The sequence below is a fragment of the Leucoraja erinacea genome, unplaced genomic scaffold (genome assembly GCF_028641065.1).
Source record: "Leucoraja erinacea ecotype New England unplaced genomic scaffold, Leri_hhj_1 Leri_544S, whole genome shotgun sequence".
NCBI lineage: Eukaryota > Metazoa > Chordata > Chondrichthyes > Rajiformes > Rajidae > Leucoraja > Leucoraja erinaceus.
This window is the reverse complement of record NW_026576448.1, coordinates 13,735-30,000: the sequence shown is the minus strand read 5'-3', so window position 1 is coordinate 30,000 and position 16,266 is coordinate 13,735. Positions and strand designations below refer to the sequence as shown.

The following is a 16,266-nucleotide window of genomic DNA, read 5'->3' as shown; positions in this document are numbered from 1 at the left end:
AGAAACTCAGCGGGTGCAGCAGCATCTATGGAGCGAAGGAAATAGGCGACGTTTCGGGCCGAGACCCTTCTTCAGACTGATGTGAGGGTGGGGGAGGGGGGGGGGGGGGACGAGGAGAAGAAAGGAAGAGGCGGAGAGAGTGGGCTGAGGGAGAGCTGAGAAGGGGAGGAGACAGCAAGGGCTACCTGAAATTGGAGAATTCAATGTTCATGCCACTAGGGTGCAGACTGCCCAAGCGGAATATGAGGTGCTGCTCCACCAATTTGCGGTGGGGCTCACTCTGGCCACAGAGGAGGCCCAGGACAGAAAGGTCGGATTCAATCCTCCCCATCCCATACCCATGTGTAGGAAGGAACTGCAGATGCTGGTTTAAACCGAAGATAGACACATTGAGGAGATGGAGTAACTCAGCGGGACAGGCAGCATCTCTGGAGAGAAGGATCGGGTGACGTTTCGGGTCGAGACCCTTCTCCAGACTGGTCTCAACCCGAAACACCACCCATCCCTTCTCTCCACAGATGCTGCCTGTCCCGCTGAGTTACTCCAGCACTTTGTGTCTACCCATCTCCTCAATCCCACCCCACCCTCATCCCAACTCCCTATTCCCACCCCATTCTGGGTGTCAAGGGTTATGGGGGAGAAGGCAGGGGAATGGGGGTTAGGAGGGAGAGATGGATCAGCCATGATTGAATGGCGGAGTATGGACTCGATGGGCCGAATGGCCTAATTCTGCTCCTTATCACATAGATTTATGACCCCCATCCCACCCCAATCAATCCCATCTCCATACCATCTCTTTTCCTTTCTCCCCCTCCCTCTCCCTCTCTCTGTCTCTCCCTTTAGCTCCCGCCCCACCTTGCGTGAGTGTCGTGTCTCGCTCTCTCTCTCTCCCCGTGACCCCTCTCTCTCTCTCCCCGTGACCTCTCCCCGTGACCTCTCCCCGTGACCTCTCCCTCTGTCCCCGTGACCTCTCCCCGTGACCTCTCCCCATGACCCTCTCCCTCTCTCCCCGTGACCTGACCTCCCTCTGGCCCCGTGACCTCGCCCCTCTCCTCCCCGTGACCTCTTCCCCGTGACCCCTCCCTCTGTCCCCGTGACCTCTCCCTCTGTCCCCCCGTGACCTCTCCCCGTGACCTCTCCCCGTGACCTCTCCCTCTCTCCCCGTGACCCTCCCTCTCTCTCCCCGTGACCTCTCCCGTGACCTCTCCCCGTGACCTCTCCCGTGACCTCTCCCTCTCTCCCCGTGACCTCTCCCCCGTGACCTCTCCCCGTGACCTCTCCCTCTGTCCTCTCCCCCTTGCCCTCTCCCTGACCTCTCTCCCCGTGACCTCTCCCCGTGACCTCTCCCCGTGACCTCCTCCCCTCTCCCCGTGACCTCCCCGTGACCTCTCCCCGTGACCTCCCCCTGTGACCTCTCCCTCTCTCCCCGTGACCTCTCCCTCCCCCGTGACCTCTCCCCGTGACCCTCCTCCCCGTGACCTCTCCCCTCTGACCTCCCCCGTGACCCCTCCCCCTCCCTCCCCGTGACCTCTCCCCGTGACCTCTCCCTCTCCCCCCCGTGACCTCTCCCTCTCTCCCCGTGACCTCTCCCCGTGACCCTCTCTCCCCGTGACCTCTCCCGTGACCTCTCCCCGTGACCTCTCCCTCTGACCCTTTCCCTCTCTCCTCTCTCTCCCCGTGACCTCTCTCCCCGTGATCTCTCCCCGTGACCCCTCCCTCTCTCCCCGTGACCTCTCCCCGTGACCTCTCCCCGTGACCTCTCCCTCTCTCCCCTTGACCTCTCCCCGTGCCCTCTCCCCGTGACCTCTCCCCATGACCTCTCCCTCTCTCCCCGTGACCTCTCCCTCTGTCTCCCCGTGACCTCTCTCTCCCCGTGACCTCTCCCCGTGACCTCTCCCCGTGACCTCTCCCCCGTGACCTCTCTCTCTCCCCGTGACCTCTCCCCGTGACCTCTCCCCGTCTCTCCCCCCGTGGCCTCTCCCTCTCTCCCCGTGACCTCTCCCCGTGACCTCTCCGTCTGCCCCCTGCAGGTCCCGCCCCACGGTGCGTGAGTGCGTGTCCAACCCGTGGCTGCAGGACAACTACCTGATGAAACTTCGCCGCCAGACGCTGACGTTCACCACCACACGGCTCAAGGAGTTCCTGGTTCACCACCAGCGCCGGCGCGGCGACACGCTGACCCGACACCGTGTCCTGCTGCGTACATACAGCGCCACGCCCCCAGACCTCTCCCCCCGCCCCCCCTCCCCCCCCCCGCCCCCACTCCCAGTGACCCCACCCCCCCCCCCACACAGTGACCCCCACCCCCCCCCCACACAGTGACCCCACCCCCCCCACACAGTGACCCCACCCCCCCCCACACAGTGACCCCCCCCCACAGTGACCCCCCCCCCCCCCCCCCCACAGTGACCCCCCCCCCCCCCACACAGTCACCCCCCCCCCCCCCACACAGTGACCCCCCCCCACAGTGACCCCACCCCCACACACACAGTGACCCCACCCCCACACACAGTGACCCCACCCCCCCCACACACAGTGACCCCCACCCCCCCCACAGTGACCCCACCCCCCCCACACAGTGACCCCCCCCCCCACAGTGACCCCACCCCCCACACACACAGTGACCCCCCCCCCCCCACACACAGTGACCCCCACCCCCCCCACAGTGACCCCACCCCCCCACACAGTGACCCCACCCCCCCCCACAGTGACCCCACCCCCCCCACACAGTGACCCCACCCCCCCACACAGTGACCCCACCCCCCCCCACACACAGTGACCCCACCCCCCCCACACACAGTGACCCCACCCCCACACAGTGACCCCCACCCCCCCCCCCCACACAGTGACCCCACCCCCCCCCCACACAGTGACCCCCACACACAGTGACCCCCACACACAGTGACCCCCACCCCCCCCCCCACAGTGACCGACCCCCCCCACACAGTGACCCCCCCCCCCACACACAGTGACCCCCCCCCCCCACACACAGTGACCCCACCCCCCCCACACAGTGACCCCACCCCCCCCACACAGTGACCCCCCCCCCCCCACACAGTGACCCCACCCCCCCCCACACAGTGACCCCACCCCCCCCACACACAGTGACCCCACCCCCCCCCACACACAGTGACCCCACCCCCCCCCCACACAGTGACCCCACCCCCCCCACACACAGTGACCCCACCCCCCCCACACAGTGACCCCACCCCCCCCACACACAGTGACCCCACCCCCCCCACACAGTGACCCCACCCCCCCCCCACACAGTGACCCCACCCCCCCCCACACAGTGACCCCCCCCCCACACACACAGTGACCCCACCCCCCCCACACACAGTGACCCCACCCCCCCACACACAGTGACCCCACCCCCCCCCACACAGTGACCCCACCCCCCCACACACAGTGACCCCACCCCCCCCCCACACAGTGACCCCACCCCCCCCCCACACAGTGACCCCACCCCCCCCCACACACAGTGACCCCACCCCCCACACAGTGACCCCCACCCCCCCCCCCACACAGTGACCCACCCCCCCCCCACACACAGTGACCCCACCCCCCCCCCACACAGTTGACCCCACCCCCCCACACACAGTGACCCCACCCCCCCCCACACAGTGACCCCAGCCCACCCCCACACAGTGACCTCACCCCCCCCCCCACAGTGACCCCCACCCCCCCCCCCACACAGTGACCCCACCCCCCCCCCACACACAGTGACCCCACCCCCCCCCCCACACACAGTGACCCCACCCCCCCCACAGTGACCCCACCCCCCCCACACACAGTGACCCCACACCCCCCACACCCCCCCCCCCCCCCACACACAGTGACCCCACCCCCCCACACAGTGACCCACCCCCCCCCACACAGTGACCCCACCCCCCCACACACAGTGACCCCCCCCCCCCCCCCCACACAGTGACCCCCACCCCCCCCACACAGTGACCCCACCACCCCCCCTCTCACAGTGACCCCCACCCCCCCCCACACACACAGTTGACCCCCATACCCCCCCCCACACAGTGACCCACCCCCCCCCCACACAGTGACCCCCCCCCCCCCCCCACACAGTGACCCCACCCCCCCCCACACACCCCACCCCCCCCCCCCCACACAGTGACCCCACCCCCCCCTCACAGTGACCCCCCCCCCCCCACACACAGTGACCCCCCCGGGCCCCCCAGTGTCGCCCTCCCGCAGTGTGTTGTTTATAGTTGTATAAATGTGTTTATATATACCTCCCGCCCCCCCACACACAGTGACCCCACCCCCCCCCCACACAGTGACCCCACCCCCCCCCACACAGTGACCCCACCCCCCCCACACACAGTGACCCCCCCCCCCCCCCCACACAGTGACCCCACCCCCCCCCCCTCACAGTTGACCCCACCCCCCCACACACAGTGACCCCACCCCCCCCCCACACAGTGACCCCCCCCCCCCCCCCACACAGTGACCCCCACCCCCCCCACACACAGTGACCCCACCCCCCCCACACAGTGACCCCACCCCCCCCCCCCCACACAGTGACCCCCCCCCCCCCCACACAGTGACCCCACCCCCCCACACACAGTGAACCCCACCCCCCCCACACACACAGTGACCCCACCCCCACCCCCCCCCCACCCCCCCACACACAGTGACCCCCCCCCCCACACAGTGACCCCACCCCCCACACACAGTGACCCCACCCCCCCACACACAGTGACCCCACCCCCCCCCACACAGTGACCCCACCCCCCCACACAGTGACCCCACCCCCCCCACACACAGTGACCCCACCCCCCCCCCACACAGTGACCCCACCCCCCCCCCCCCACACCCCCACACCCCACCCCCCCACCCCCCCCACACAGTGACCCCCCCCCCCACACACAGTGACCCCACCCCCACACACAGTGACCCCCACCCCCCACACACAGTGACCCCACCCCCCCCCCCCACACAGTGACCCCACCCCCCCCCACACAGTGACCCCACCCCCCCACACAGTGACCCCCCCCCACACACAGTGACCCCCCCCCCCCCACACAGTGACCCCACCCCCCCCACACAGTGACCCCCCCCCCCCACACAGTGACCCCACCCCCCCCCCCACACAGTGACCCCCCCCCCCCCCCCACAGTGACCCCCCCCCCCACCCAGTGACCCACCCCCCCCACCCCCCCCCCCCCACACAGTGACCCCACAGTGACCCCCCCCCCACCCACCCCCACACACAGTGACCCCCCCCCCCCACACACAGTGACCCCCACCCCCCCCACACACAGTGACCCCACCCCCCCCACACACACCCCACCCCCCCCCCCACACACAGTGACCCCCCCACCCCCCCCCACACACAGTGACGTGACCCCCCCCCCCCACACAGTGACCCCCCCCCCCCCCCACACACAGTGACCCCCACCCCCCCCACACACAGTGACCCCCCCCCCCCCACACAGTGACCCCCCCCCCCCCCACACACAGTGACCCCACCCCCCCCCACACACGTGACCCACCCCCCCCCCCACACAGTGACCCCCCCCCCCCCACACAGTGACCCCACCCCCCCCCCACAGTTACCCCCCCCACACACAGTGACCCCACCCCCCCCCACACAGTGACCCCACCCCCCCCCCACACAGTGACCCCACCCCCCCACACAGTGACCCCCCCCCCCCCCCACAGTGACCCCACCCCCCCCCCACACAGACCCCCCCCCCCCACACACACAGTGACCCCACCCCCCCCCCCCACACAGTGACCCCCCCCCCCCCCACACACAGTGACCCCCCCCCACACACAGTGACCCCACCCCACCACAGTGACCCCCCCCCCCACACCAGTGACCCCCCCCCCCCCACACACAGTGACCCCCCCCCCCCACACACAGTGACCCCCCCCCCCCACACAGTGACCCCACCCCCCCCACACACCCCACCCCCCCCCACACAGTGACCCCACCCCCCCCCACACACAGTGACCCCACCCCCACACAGTGACCCCCACCCCCCCCACACACAGTGACCCCACCCCCCCACACAGTGACCCCCCACCCCCCCCCACACAGTGACCCCACCCCCCACACACAGTGACCCCCCCCCCCCACACACAGTGAGTGACCCCACCCCCCCCACACAGTGACCCCACCCCCCCCACACAGTGACCCCACCCCCCCACACACAGTTGACCCCACCCCCCCCCCCACACAGTGACCCCACCCCCCCCACACAGTGACCCCACCCCCCCCACACAGTGACCCCACCCCCCCCACACACAGTGACCCCCCCCCCCCCACACAGTGACCCCACACCCCCCCCACACAGTGACCCCACACACCCCCACCCCCCACACAGTGACCCCACCCCCCCCCACACACAGTGACCCCACCCCCCCACACACACAGTGACCCCACCGGGTCCCCCAGTGTCGCCCTGCCGCAGTGTGTTGTTTATAGTTGTATAAATGTGTTTATATATACCTCCCGCCCCCCCACACACAGTGACCCCACCCCCCCCACACAGTGACCCCACCCCCCCCCCACACAGTGACCCCCCCCCCCCCCCACACAGTGACCCCCCCCCCCCCCCCCACACACAGTGACCCCACCCCCCCACACACAGTGACCCCACCCACCCACACACAGTGACCCCCACCCCCCCACACAGTGACTCCACCCCCCCACACACAGTGACCCCCCCCCCCCCCCCACACAGTGACCCCACCCCCCCCACACACAGTGACCCCCACCCCCCCCACAGTGACCCCACCCCTTCCCCCCCCTCACAACCCACCAGGGGTCCGAACATTCCAGTCACGGTGCCTGTTATCCCTGAAACCTTCTGGGATGAGGGGGTGGGGGAGAAGGGGGGGAGGGGAGGGAGGGTGTGGTGTGTTGAATATTCGGGGGGGGGTGGGGGATGGGGAGGGGAGGGAGGTGTGTGTTGAATATTGGGGGGGGGGAGGGGAGGGGAGGGGGGAGGTGTGTGTGTTGAATCAGGGGGGTTGGGGGGAGGGGAGGGGAGGGGGGGTGTAACGTATCTAACTATCACCACACCCCCCCCCCACCCAAAATCATTGACAAGGGTTGGCTTATAAGGGTTGAGGGGGCTTGTGAAGAGGGGAGCAGGGGGGGGGTGGAGAGGGGGGGGGGTTGGGTAATTTGTTGGGGGGTAAATAGCAAACAGCATCAGCAACTTGCCCCCCCCTCCTCTCTCCAACTCACCCCCTCCCCAAACCCAGCCCTAACAAGAGCAGGAGATAGGGCTAGGTTTAGAAGCAACGGGCCGAATGGCTTTGACTGTACTTTTGGTCTCCCAGTCTCTGTGGGAGGTTGGTCCGAGCGGGGGTGTTGGGTCTACGGACCAACCACCTCCCCCCCCCACCTACCCATGTGTACAGCCATGATCACATTGAATGGCGGTGCTGGCTCGAAGGGCCGAATGGCCTACTCCTGCACCTATTGTCTATTGTACAGAGAAGGTCCCTAATTCCCAAATGTTCTCCCCCTGGCGTTGCCCCCCACCGCTCAGATCTGAGGTCCCCCTCCCCCATCCATGGACCCTTGACCAGCAGGGGGGAAGGGCAGAGGTGGGACGGAGAAGGTCCGGTGCTCCAGGTATCTCAGGATCTACTGATGGACCACTGAGGGCCACAAGGGCCACATCTAAGTCCCTCTTAAATATTGCCAATGAACTGTGGCCTCGACTACCCTCTGTGGCAGAGAGTTCCAGAGATTCGCCACTCTCTGTGTGAAAAAAGTTCTTCTCATCTCGGTTTTAAAGGATTTCCCCCTTATCCTTAAGCTGTGACCCCTAGTCCTGGACTTCCCCAACATCGGGAACAATCTTACTGCATCTAGTCTGTCCAACCCGTTAAGAATTTTGTAAGTTTCTATAAGATCCCCCCTCAATCTCCTAAATTCTAGAGAGTATAAACCAAGTCTATCCAGTCTTTCTTCATAAGACAGTCCTGACATCCCAGGAATCAGTCTGGTGAACCTTCTCTGCACTCCCTCTATGGCAATAATGTCATGGCAGATCATCCCCAATCAGTACCCCGTTCCTGCCTTCTCCCCATATCCCGCTGACTCCGCTATCTTTAAGAGCCCTATCTAGCTCTCTCTTGAAAGCATCCAGAGAACCGGTCTCTGAGGCAGAGAATTCAACACTCAACCCAGGAAGACCCGACCCTTGACTGTGATGGGCGGGGTGGGAGATGAGGGGGAAGGGGCATTGTTGGACATTGGAGATTGGAGAGGTGAGAGAAGGGGGAAGGGGGGGAGAGGGGTCGGTGTTCGGGTTGGATCCAGGGTTGAATCGATGACCTACCAGAAGATCTCGGGCCAGGGCCACCAAACGGGGACTTCTGCGTTGGACACCCCCATGGGCAAGGAGGTGCAAGCCCACCCTTGCGTGCCTGGACGCCTCGCCCCTAGACAGTGGACCTCCACTTTGCTTGCAACGTCGCACGCAGCACTAGAGCTAAGGAGCGGAAAAAATAAATATCCCTTCAGATCCCAGTCCTCAGATCGCATTATGATCGGGCAGTTACTTAGATATCTAGCTTTGAGGTTTATCTGCAGCCACCGTCCACAATTTAAACCCCCCCCCCTTCCACCTCTCCCCTCTCGTGTGGGAAGGAACTGCAGATGCTGGTTTACACCGAAGATAGACCACAAAATGCTTTGGAGTAACTCAGCAGAACGGGCACAGCGTCTCTGGAGAAGAAAAGACAGCTGGCGTTTCAATAGACAATAGGAGCAGGAGTAGAGGCCATTCGGCCCCTTCGAGCCAGCGCCGCCATTCACTGCGATCACGGCTGATCGTCCCCAATCAGTGCCCCGTTCCTGCCTTCTCCCCGTATCCTCCTGACTCCGCTATCTTTTAAGAGCCCGATCTAGCTCTCTCTTGAAAGCACCCGCCTCTGAGGCAGAGAATTCCGCAGACTCAAATCACTGGATGTTCTCGAGGAAGAGTTAGATTTGGCTCTCGAGAGGCAACGGAATCAAGGGATGGGGGGAGGGGGAGAAAGTGGTGCTGGCTCGAGGGGCCGAATGGCCTACACCTGCACCTATGTTCAATTTCTTTTGCACGAATCCCCAACAGTCGACAAGGTGAAAAGGTGCAGAGAAGGTTTAGCAGGATGCTGCCTAGACTACAGTCCAGTTTCTTGTCCCGTGTACCGAGGTACAGTGAAAAGCTTCTGTTGCGTGCTAACCAGTCAGCGGAAAGACAATACATGATTACAATCGAGCCGTCCACAGTGTACAGATACAGGATAAAGGGAATAACGTTTAGTGCAAGGTAAAGCCAGCAAAGTCCGATCAAGGATAGTCTGTGAGAGGTTGAGTAGGCTGGGTCTCTATTCCATGGAGCGCAGGAGGATGAGGGGGTGATCCTATAGAGGTGTATAAAATCATGAGAGGACTAGATCGGGTAGATGCACAGAGTCTCTTGCCCAGAGTAGGGGAATCGAGGACCAGAGGACACAGGTTTAAGATGGGGGGAGATTTAAAAGGAACCTGGGGGGTAACATTTGGTGGTGGGAGTACGGAACGAGCTGCTGGAGGAGTTAATGTTCAAGAAGGAACTGCAGATGGAGTTAGTTGAGGCTGGGACTGTAATGACATTTTTGGACAGGTGCATGGGTAGGGCAGGTTTAGAGGGATATGGGCCAAGCACAGGCAATGGGCAACAGGTGCAGGAGTAGGCCATTCGGCCCTTCGAGAGCCAGCACCGCCATTCAATGTGATCATGGCGAGACTAGTGTAGATGGGGCATGTTGGTCGGCGTGGGCAAGTTGGGTCGAAGGGTCTGTTTCCACTCTCTGACTATCCATCCCTGGGGTAGGTGGGCTGATGGGGAGGGGGGGGTGGGGTGACAGATACCCGGCACGACCACAGGGGGGAGGTAGCGAGATCTGGGTCTACACCAGATGAGGTTGGAGAGATATGGGGACCATGGATGTTCTCCTCATTGGAGATGGCCTTCCTTTGGTCCAAACCTCATCTACTGTATCCGCTGTTCCGGCTGTGGGTCTCCTGTACATCGGCGAGACCAAGCGCAGGCTCGGCGATCGTTTCGCTAGACACGTCCGCTCTGACGTACCTGCTTTCCCGGCTGCACAACACTTCCATTCCCACACTGTGACCTTTCTGTCCTGGGCCTCATCCATGGCCAGAGTGAGTCCCACCGCAAATTGGAGGAGGAGCAGCGCCTCATATTCCGCTTGGGTAGTTTACACCCCAGCGGTATGAACATTGACTTCTCCAATTTCAGGTAGTCCCTGCTTTCTCCCTCCATCTCCATCCCCTCCCCCATCCGAGTCGTACTGCCAGTTCCACTGCTCGCGTCCACGTATCCCTTCCTTATCACCTCTCCCGCAGCCAACAATGGGCCATTGTGGGCCCCACCTTTCCTTGATCATCCAGTTACCCCAACCCCCTCGCCATCTTCTCTTGTGTTTAGTTTAGAGATAAGGTCGGCACGGTGACGCAGCGGGTAGAGTTGCTGCCTCATGGCGACAGAGACCCGGGTTCGATCCTGACTACGGGTGCTGTCTGTGCGGAGTTTGCACGTTCTCCCCGTGACCTGCGTGGGTTTTCTCCGGGCGCTCCGGTTTCCTCCCACACTCCAAAGACCCCTAGTGTGTGTAGGATAGTGTTAATCTGGCCGGCACGGAGGGCCAGTTGCCGCACTGTATCTCTATACTAAACAGCGCGGAAACAGGCCCTTCGGCTCACCATGTCCGTGCTGTCCAGCGATCCCCGCACACTAACACGATCCTAAACACACACTGGGGGACAATTTACTATTTACACCGAAGCCAATTAACCTACAAACCTGCGCGTCTTTGGAGTGCGGGAGGAAACCGGAGCGCCCGGAGAAAACCCACGCAGGTCACGGGGAGAGAACGTGCAAACTCCGTACAGACAGCGCCCGTAGTCAGGATCGAACCCGGGTCTCTGTCGCCGTGAGGCAGTAAAAATGTGGAAAGATTTGCAGGAAAAGACATGGAAATGAGAACGTTGTCACAAGGGGAATGTTAATGATCAGTATTTAAGTTTACACCAAGTTAATGCACCTACTGTTAGCCTGGGGATGGTACGTTAGTGTATACTGCAAGTTGCATGGACTACAAAAGTCAAGTCATACTGGGTGAAAATACACCGAGAATTCTTCATTCCATTCTGCTCTCTGCTCTTTAGGAAGTTTAGAAACAAGGAACTGCAGATGCTGGTTTACCTGAAACAGACACAGAGTGCTGGAGTAACTCAGCGGGTCAGGCAGCATCTGTGGAGAACATGGATAGGTGACGTTTCATGTCAGGTCAGTCTGAAGAAAGGTCCCGACTTGAAACGTCACCTATCCATGTTCTCCACAGATGCTGCCTGATCCACTGAGTTTCTCCAGCTTTTTTTGTGTACCTTCGATTTTCCAGCATTTGCAGTTCCTTCTTGAACAGTTCATCTGTGGGGTTTTGGTCTGAAGAAGGGTCCCAATCCGAAACGTCACCTATCCATGTTCTCCATAGATGCTGCCCTGACCCGCTGAGTTACTCCAGCACTCTGTGAAACGTCACCTATCCATGTTCTCCACAGATGCTGCCTGACCCGCTGAGTTACTCCGGCACTCTGTGAAACGTCACCTATCCATGTTCTCCACAGATGCTGCCTGACCCACCAAGTTATGGTGCAGCAGCATCTATGGAGCTAAGGAAATAGGCAACGTTTCGGGCCGAACCTTCTGGAAATAGGCAACATTTCGGGCCGAAACCCTTCCGGGTTTCGGCCCGAAACGTTGCCTATTTCCTTAGCTCCATAGATGCTGCTGTACCCGCTGAGTTACTCCAGCACTCTGTGAAACGTCACCTATCCATGTTCTCCACAGATGCTGCCTGACCCGCTGAGTTACTCCAGCACTTTGTGAAACGTCACCTATCTATGGGGTTAGGAGGGAGAAATAGATCAGCCATGATTGAATGGCGGAGTAGATTCGATGGGCCGAATGGCCGAATTCTGGTCCTGTCACATGAACTCTTGCACTAGTCCCACCCGCCTCTAAACCGTTCCTCCACTGAAACTAAAGGTGAGACGGGAGATATTAGTACAGGTGCCAGGCTGTGGAGGCCACAAGTCAGTGGATATATTTAATGCAGGGATAGATAGATTCTTGATTCGTAGGGGGTGTTATGGGGAGAAGGCAGGTGAATGGGGTCAGGAGGGGAGAGTGAAGGGCCTGTCCCGGGGCTAGCTTCAGTGGAATTCACCTGGCGACAACTCACAACGACAAAAACTGTCGCCGAAAGTTTCCCAACATGTTGGAAAATCTTGCGACAGTCGCCCAAGTGGGACAGGCCTCTTAGATCAGCCATGATTGAACAAAGGGGCCGTATTAGTCTAGTGCTGCTCCCACACCTGATGGTCTTCAACCTCTGCCCTTCCCCCACACTCTGCCCGGGGAGAGGGGTGGGGGTTAGCCGTGGAGGGTCAGGAAAGGCCCCCCAAAACCTCCACGGAACCCCATCGACATTGCGGGTGACAGCGCCGGAGATATTTGCCCGTGTCCGTCCTTGGACCTTTGCTGACCGGGTGGAACGAGGGGCTGAGGTGGCAACGCACGCACGGTCCCGGCGCTCAGCTCAGTCCAGTTCACTGCCCCGTGTACCGAGGTACAGTGAAAAGCTTGTGTTGCGCGCTAACCAGTCAGCGGAAAGACAATACATGATTACAATCGAGCCGTCCACAGTGTACAGATACAGGATAAAGGGAATAACGTTCAGTGCAAGGTAAAGTCCGATCAAGGATAGTCCGGGGGTCTCCAGTGAGGTGGATGGGAGGTCAGGACCGCTCTCTAGTTGGTGAGAGGACGGTTCAGTTGCCTGATAACAGCCGGGAAGAAACTGTCCCTGAATCTGGAGGTGTGTGTGTGTGCGTTGGTTTCCACACTTAGACTTGTACAATAGACAATAGGTGCAGGAGTAGAGGCCATTCGGCCCTTCGAGCCAGCACCGCCATTCAATGTTCATGGCTGATCATCCCCAATCAGTACCCCGTTCCTGCCTTCTCCCCATATCCCCCTGACTCCGCTATCTTTAAGAGCCCTATCTAGCTCTCTCTTGAAAGCATCCAGAGAACCGGCCTCCACCACCCTCTGAGGCAGAGAATGCCACAGACTCACCGCTCTCTGTGAGAAAAAGTGTTTCCTTGTCTCCGTTCTAAATGGCTTTACCCCTTATACCTCTTGCCCGACGGGAGAGGGGAGAACAGGGAGTGACTGGGGAGGGGGGGGGGGGTGGGACTGGTCCTTGATGATGCTGCTGGCCTTGCCGAGGCAGCGTGAGGTGTAGATGGAGTCGACGGAAGGAAGGGAGGTTGGTTTGTGTGTGTGTGTGCGTGTGTGTGACGGTCCTTGTGGTGGACATTGCCCTCTGAGCCGAGCCCTGGGTCAAGGTGGCCTGGACCTCCCCACTGGTCAGGGTTGCGTCCGTGGGCGAAGCTGGTCTGGGGGGTGGGGTGGACGGGCTGGACGGCAGCAGGTAGTTCTAGCCAACATGCAGTGGCATGACAGCTGAGAAATAAAGACAGCCAGAAACTGAAGCGTTGTGTCTCGTTATTCTGCCCCTGGTGAAGCCCCGTGTTCGAGGCGCAGGTCCACGCAACGCCCATCTTCCTGCACCCTCACTTTAGTGTTAGGGAGGAACCACAGGCGCTGGTTTAAACCGAAGATAAGACACAAAACGCTGGAGTAACTCAGCGGGTCAGGCAGCATCTGCGGAGAGAAGGGACGGGTGACGTTTCGGGTCGAGACCCCTCTTCAGACTAAAAACTTGGTTGACTTTAGATTGGAGACACAGCGCAGAGACAGGCCCTCCCAAACCCCTGCACACTAACACCAACACACACACTGGAGCTGGGACGGGCGCAGAGAAGATTTACCAGGATGTTGCCAGGACTAGAGGGTGTGAGCTACAGGGAGAGGTTGAGCAGGCTGGGTCTCTATTCCCTGGAGCGCAGGAGGATGAGGGGGGTGATCTTATAGAGGTGTATAAAATCATGAGAGGAATAGATCGGGTAGAGTCTCTTGCCCAGAGTAGGGGAATCGAGGACCAGAGGACACAGGTTCAAGATGAAGGGGAAAATATTTAATAGGAATCAGATGGGCAACTTTTCCACACAGAGGGTGGTGGGTGTATGGAACGAGCTGCCAGAGGAGGTAGTTGAGGCTGGGACGATCCCAACGTTTAAGAAACATTTAGACAGGTACATGGATTGGACGGGTTTGGAGGGATATGGACCAAACGCGGGCAGGTGGGACTAGTGTAGCTGGGACATGTTGGCCGGTGTGGGCAAGTTGGGCCGAAGGGCCTGTTTCCACACTGTATCACTCTATAGGGACAGTTTACATTTGCACCAAGCCAATTAGCCCACAAACCTGTACGTCTTTGGAGTGTGGGAGGAAACCGGAGCATCCACGTGTGGAGAAAATCCACGGGGAGAACAAACAGACCGCGCCCGTAGCTGGGATCAAACCGGGGTCTCCGGCGCTGTGAGGCAGCGACTCTCTCTACCCGCTGCGCCACCGTGCCACAAGTACCAGGCTGGGCTATCCATCTCACCAGCAAACGGACAAGTGAAATGAATTTGCCAGCAGCGGAATAATGAGGAAGAACATACACAAAAACACAATAAACATGTAACACAACATTTGGCCAGTCCTCCTCCATTCCCCCCCCCCGTGGTCGGGACCTCAACCCTCCGTAGCTGCTGTGGGCGTCCAGATGTGTAGACAAGGTAAAGTCCAGAAGTCCAGGTGCTGCCCCACCGGAGACCGCGGCTTCAGGTTGGTGTAGGCCGCAGGCCGGCGGTCGAAGATTTAAAGTTCACGCCACGCCGCGGCCAGAAGCACCGCAGGGCCGGCGGTCAGAGCTCCTCTCCAGGGGTCCCCGGCGAGGGACCCCGCTCCTGACGGTAAGTCCCCGCCGCGCCCGCGGTAGAAGTTGGTCGCGGGCCGGCGGTCAGAGCTTCTTCTCCTCCCGGGTCCCCAACGAGGGATCCCAGGCTCTGGACACCGCGCCGACTGGAGCTCTGCAGACCGCGGCTTCAGGCTGCCACGGGCCAACGAACGGAGCGCTCCCCTCCGGCAACCCCCGGCGAGGGCCCACCCGCTCCGCGACGAGCGTCCGCGCTCCGCCCGCCGCTGAAGCCCCGGGCACGTCTCCGGGAAAGGCCGCACCGATCCTTCCTGTTAGGCCACGGGGGAGGCGACCTGGAAAATGTCCCCTCTCCGTGGAGGAGGCGAGCAAAGCGGTTTCCCCTTTAACACCACCCACCCCCCTACCCCCCCCTCCCCTCTACCCGCCCCGCCTCTCTAAAGCTTCATGGACTGATAGAAACTTAAATAAAGAATTAACATACAAAAATAGGTGGGGGAGTAGGCCATTCGGCCCTTCAAGTCTTCAACCTGCACGTCTTTGGAGTGTGGGAGGAATCCAGAGCACCTGGAGAAAACCCATGCAGGTCACGGGGAGAACGTGCAAACTCCGTTCAAACAGCGTCTGTAGTCAGGATCGAACCATGTGAGGCAGCAACTATACCGCTCGCATACACAATAGGGGTAACTTTTAAATCTCTCCCTGCACGGGAGACCCGACCTTTTCTTTGTCGGGTCTCCGTTGTCGTTGGGGCTGCAACGAGGAGCGGCCTCCAACAGGAAGAGACCGGGGGCTCTGGTGCCGACGACTCACCTCACCGTCGCGGAGCTGGCCGAGTCCAGAGTGGGTGGAGCGGTGGTGGAGCGCTGCTGCTGCTGCTGCCCGACCTCCAGAGATTCGGAGGCTGCAACTGCGGGTCTGGCGGACGGCGGGAGCCCGCGGGTCCCTGGAGGGAGACCGCTTTTCAGGGCTCCTGCAACTTCTCCCGCCCGAGTTGCGGGGTTGTAGAGCTCCTGGAGCGGGGCTTGACATCACCGCCCCGCGCGGCTTGGAATGGCCGCGGGACTCTGCGAGCGCACGCCGGGGGCTCTAACACCAAGACCCGGTGTGCGACCTCGCACCACCCGGCGTGGCTTTAATGGCCGCGGGACAATCGCCATCGCCAGCCGGAGGCTTTGACTTTGACTCTGACATCGGGGGGGGGGGGGGGGGGGGAGAGTGCAGTGGAGAGATAAGATTTTTTGACCTTCCATCACAGCGATGTGATGGATGTTTATGTAAAATTGTGTTGAGTCTATTTGTTTGTAATGTATGGCTGCAGAAACGGCATTTCGTTTGGAC

At 61.4% G+C, this 16,266-nt stretch overlaps 1 protein-coding gene across 1 annotated transcript in view; it reads left to right on the top strand.

Annotated features, from left to right (window-relative positions):
* Window positions 1-2,236, top strand: part of LOC129694106 (striated muscle preferentially expressed protein kinase-like) — a gene marked incomplete at both ends in the record, with an annotated part of 65,314 nt that extends 63,078 nt beyond the window's left edge. The window contains 1 exon segment of the mRNA XM_055630831.1: window positions 2,031-2,236. Within this exon segment, the coding sequence (XP_055486806.1) occupies window positions 2,031-2,236 (206 nt within the window).
* Window positions 2,237-16,266: the final 14,030 nt, after the last annotated feature.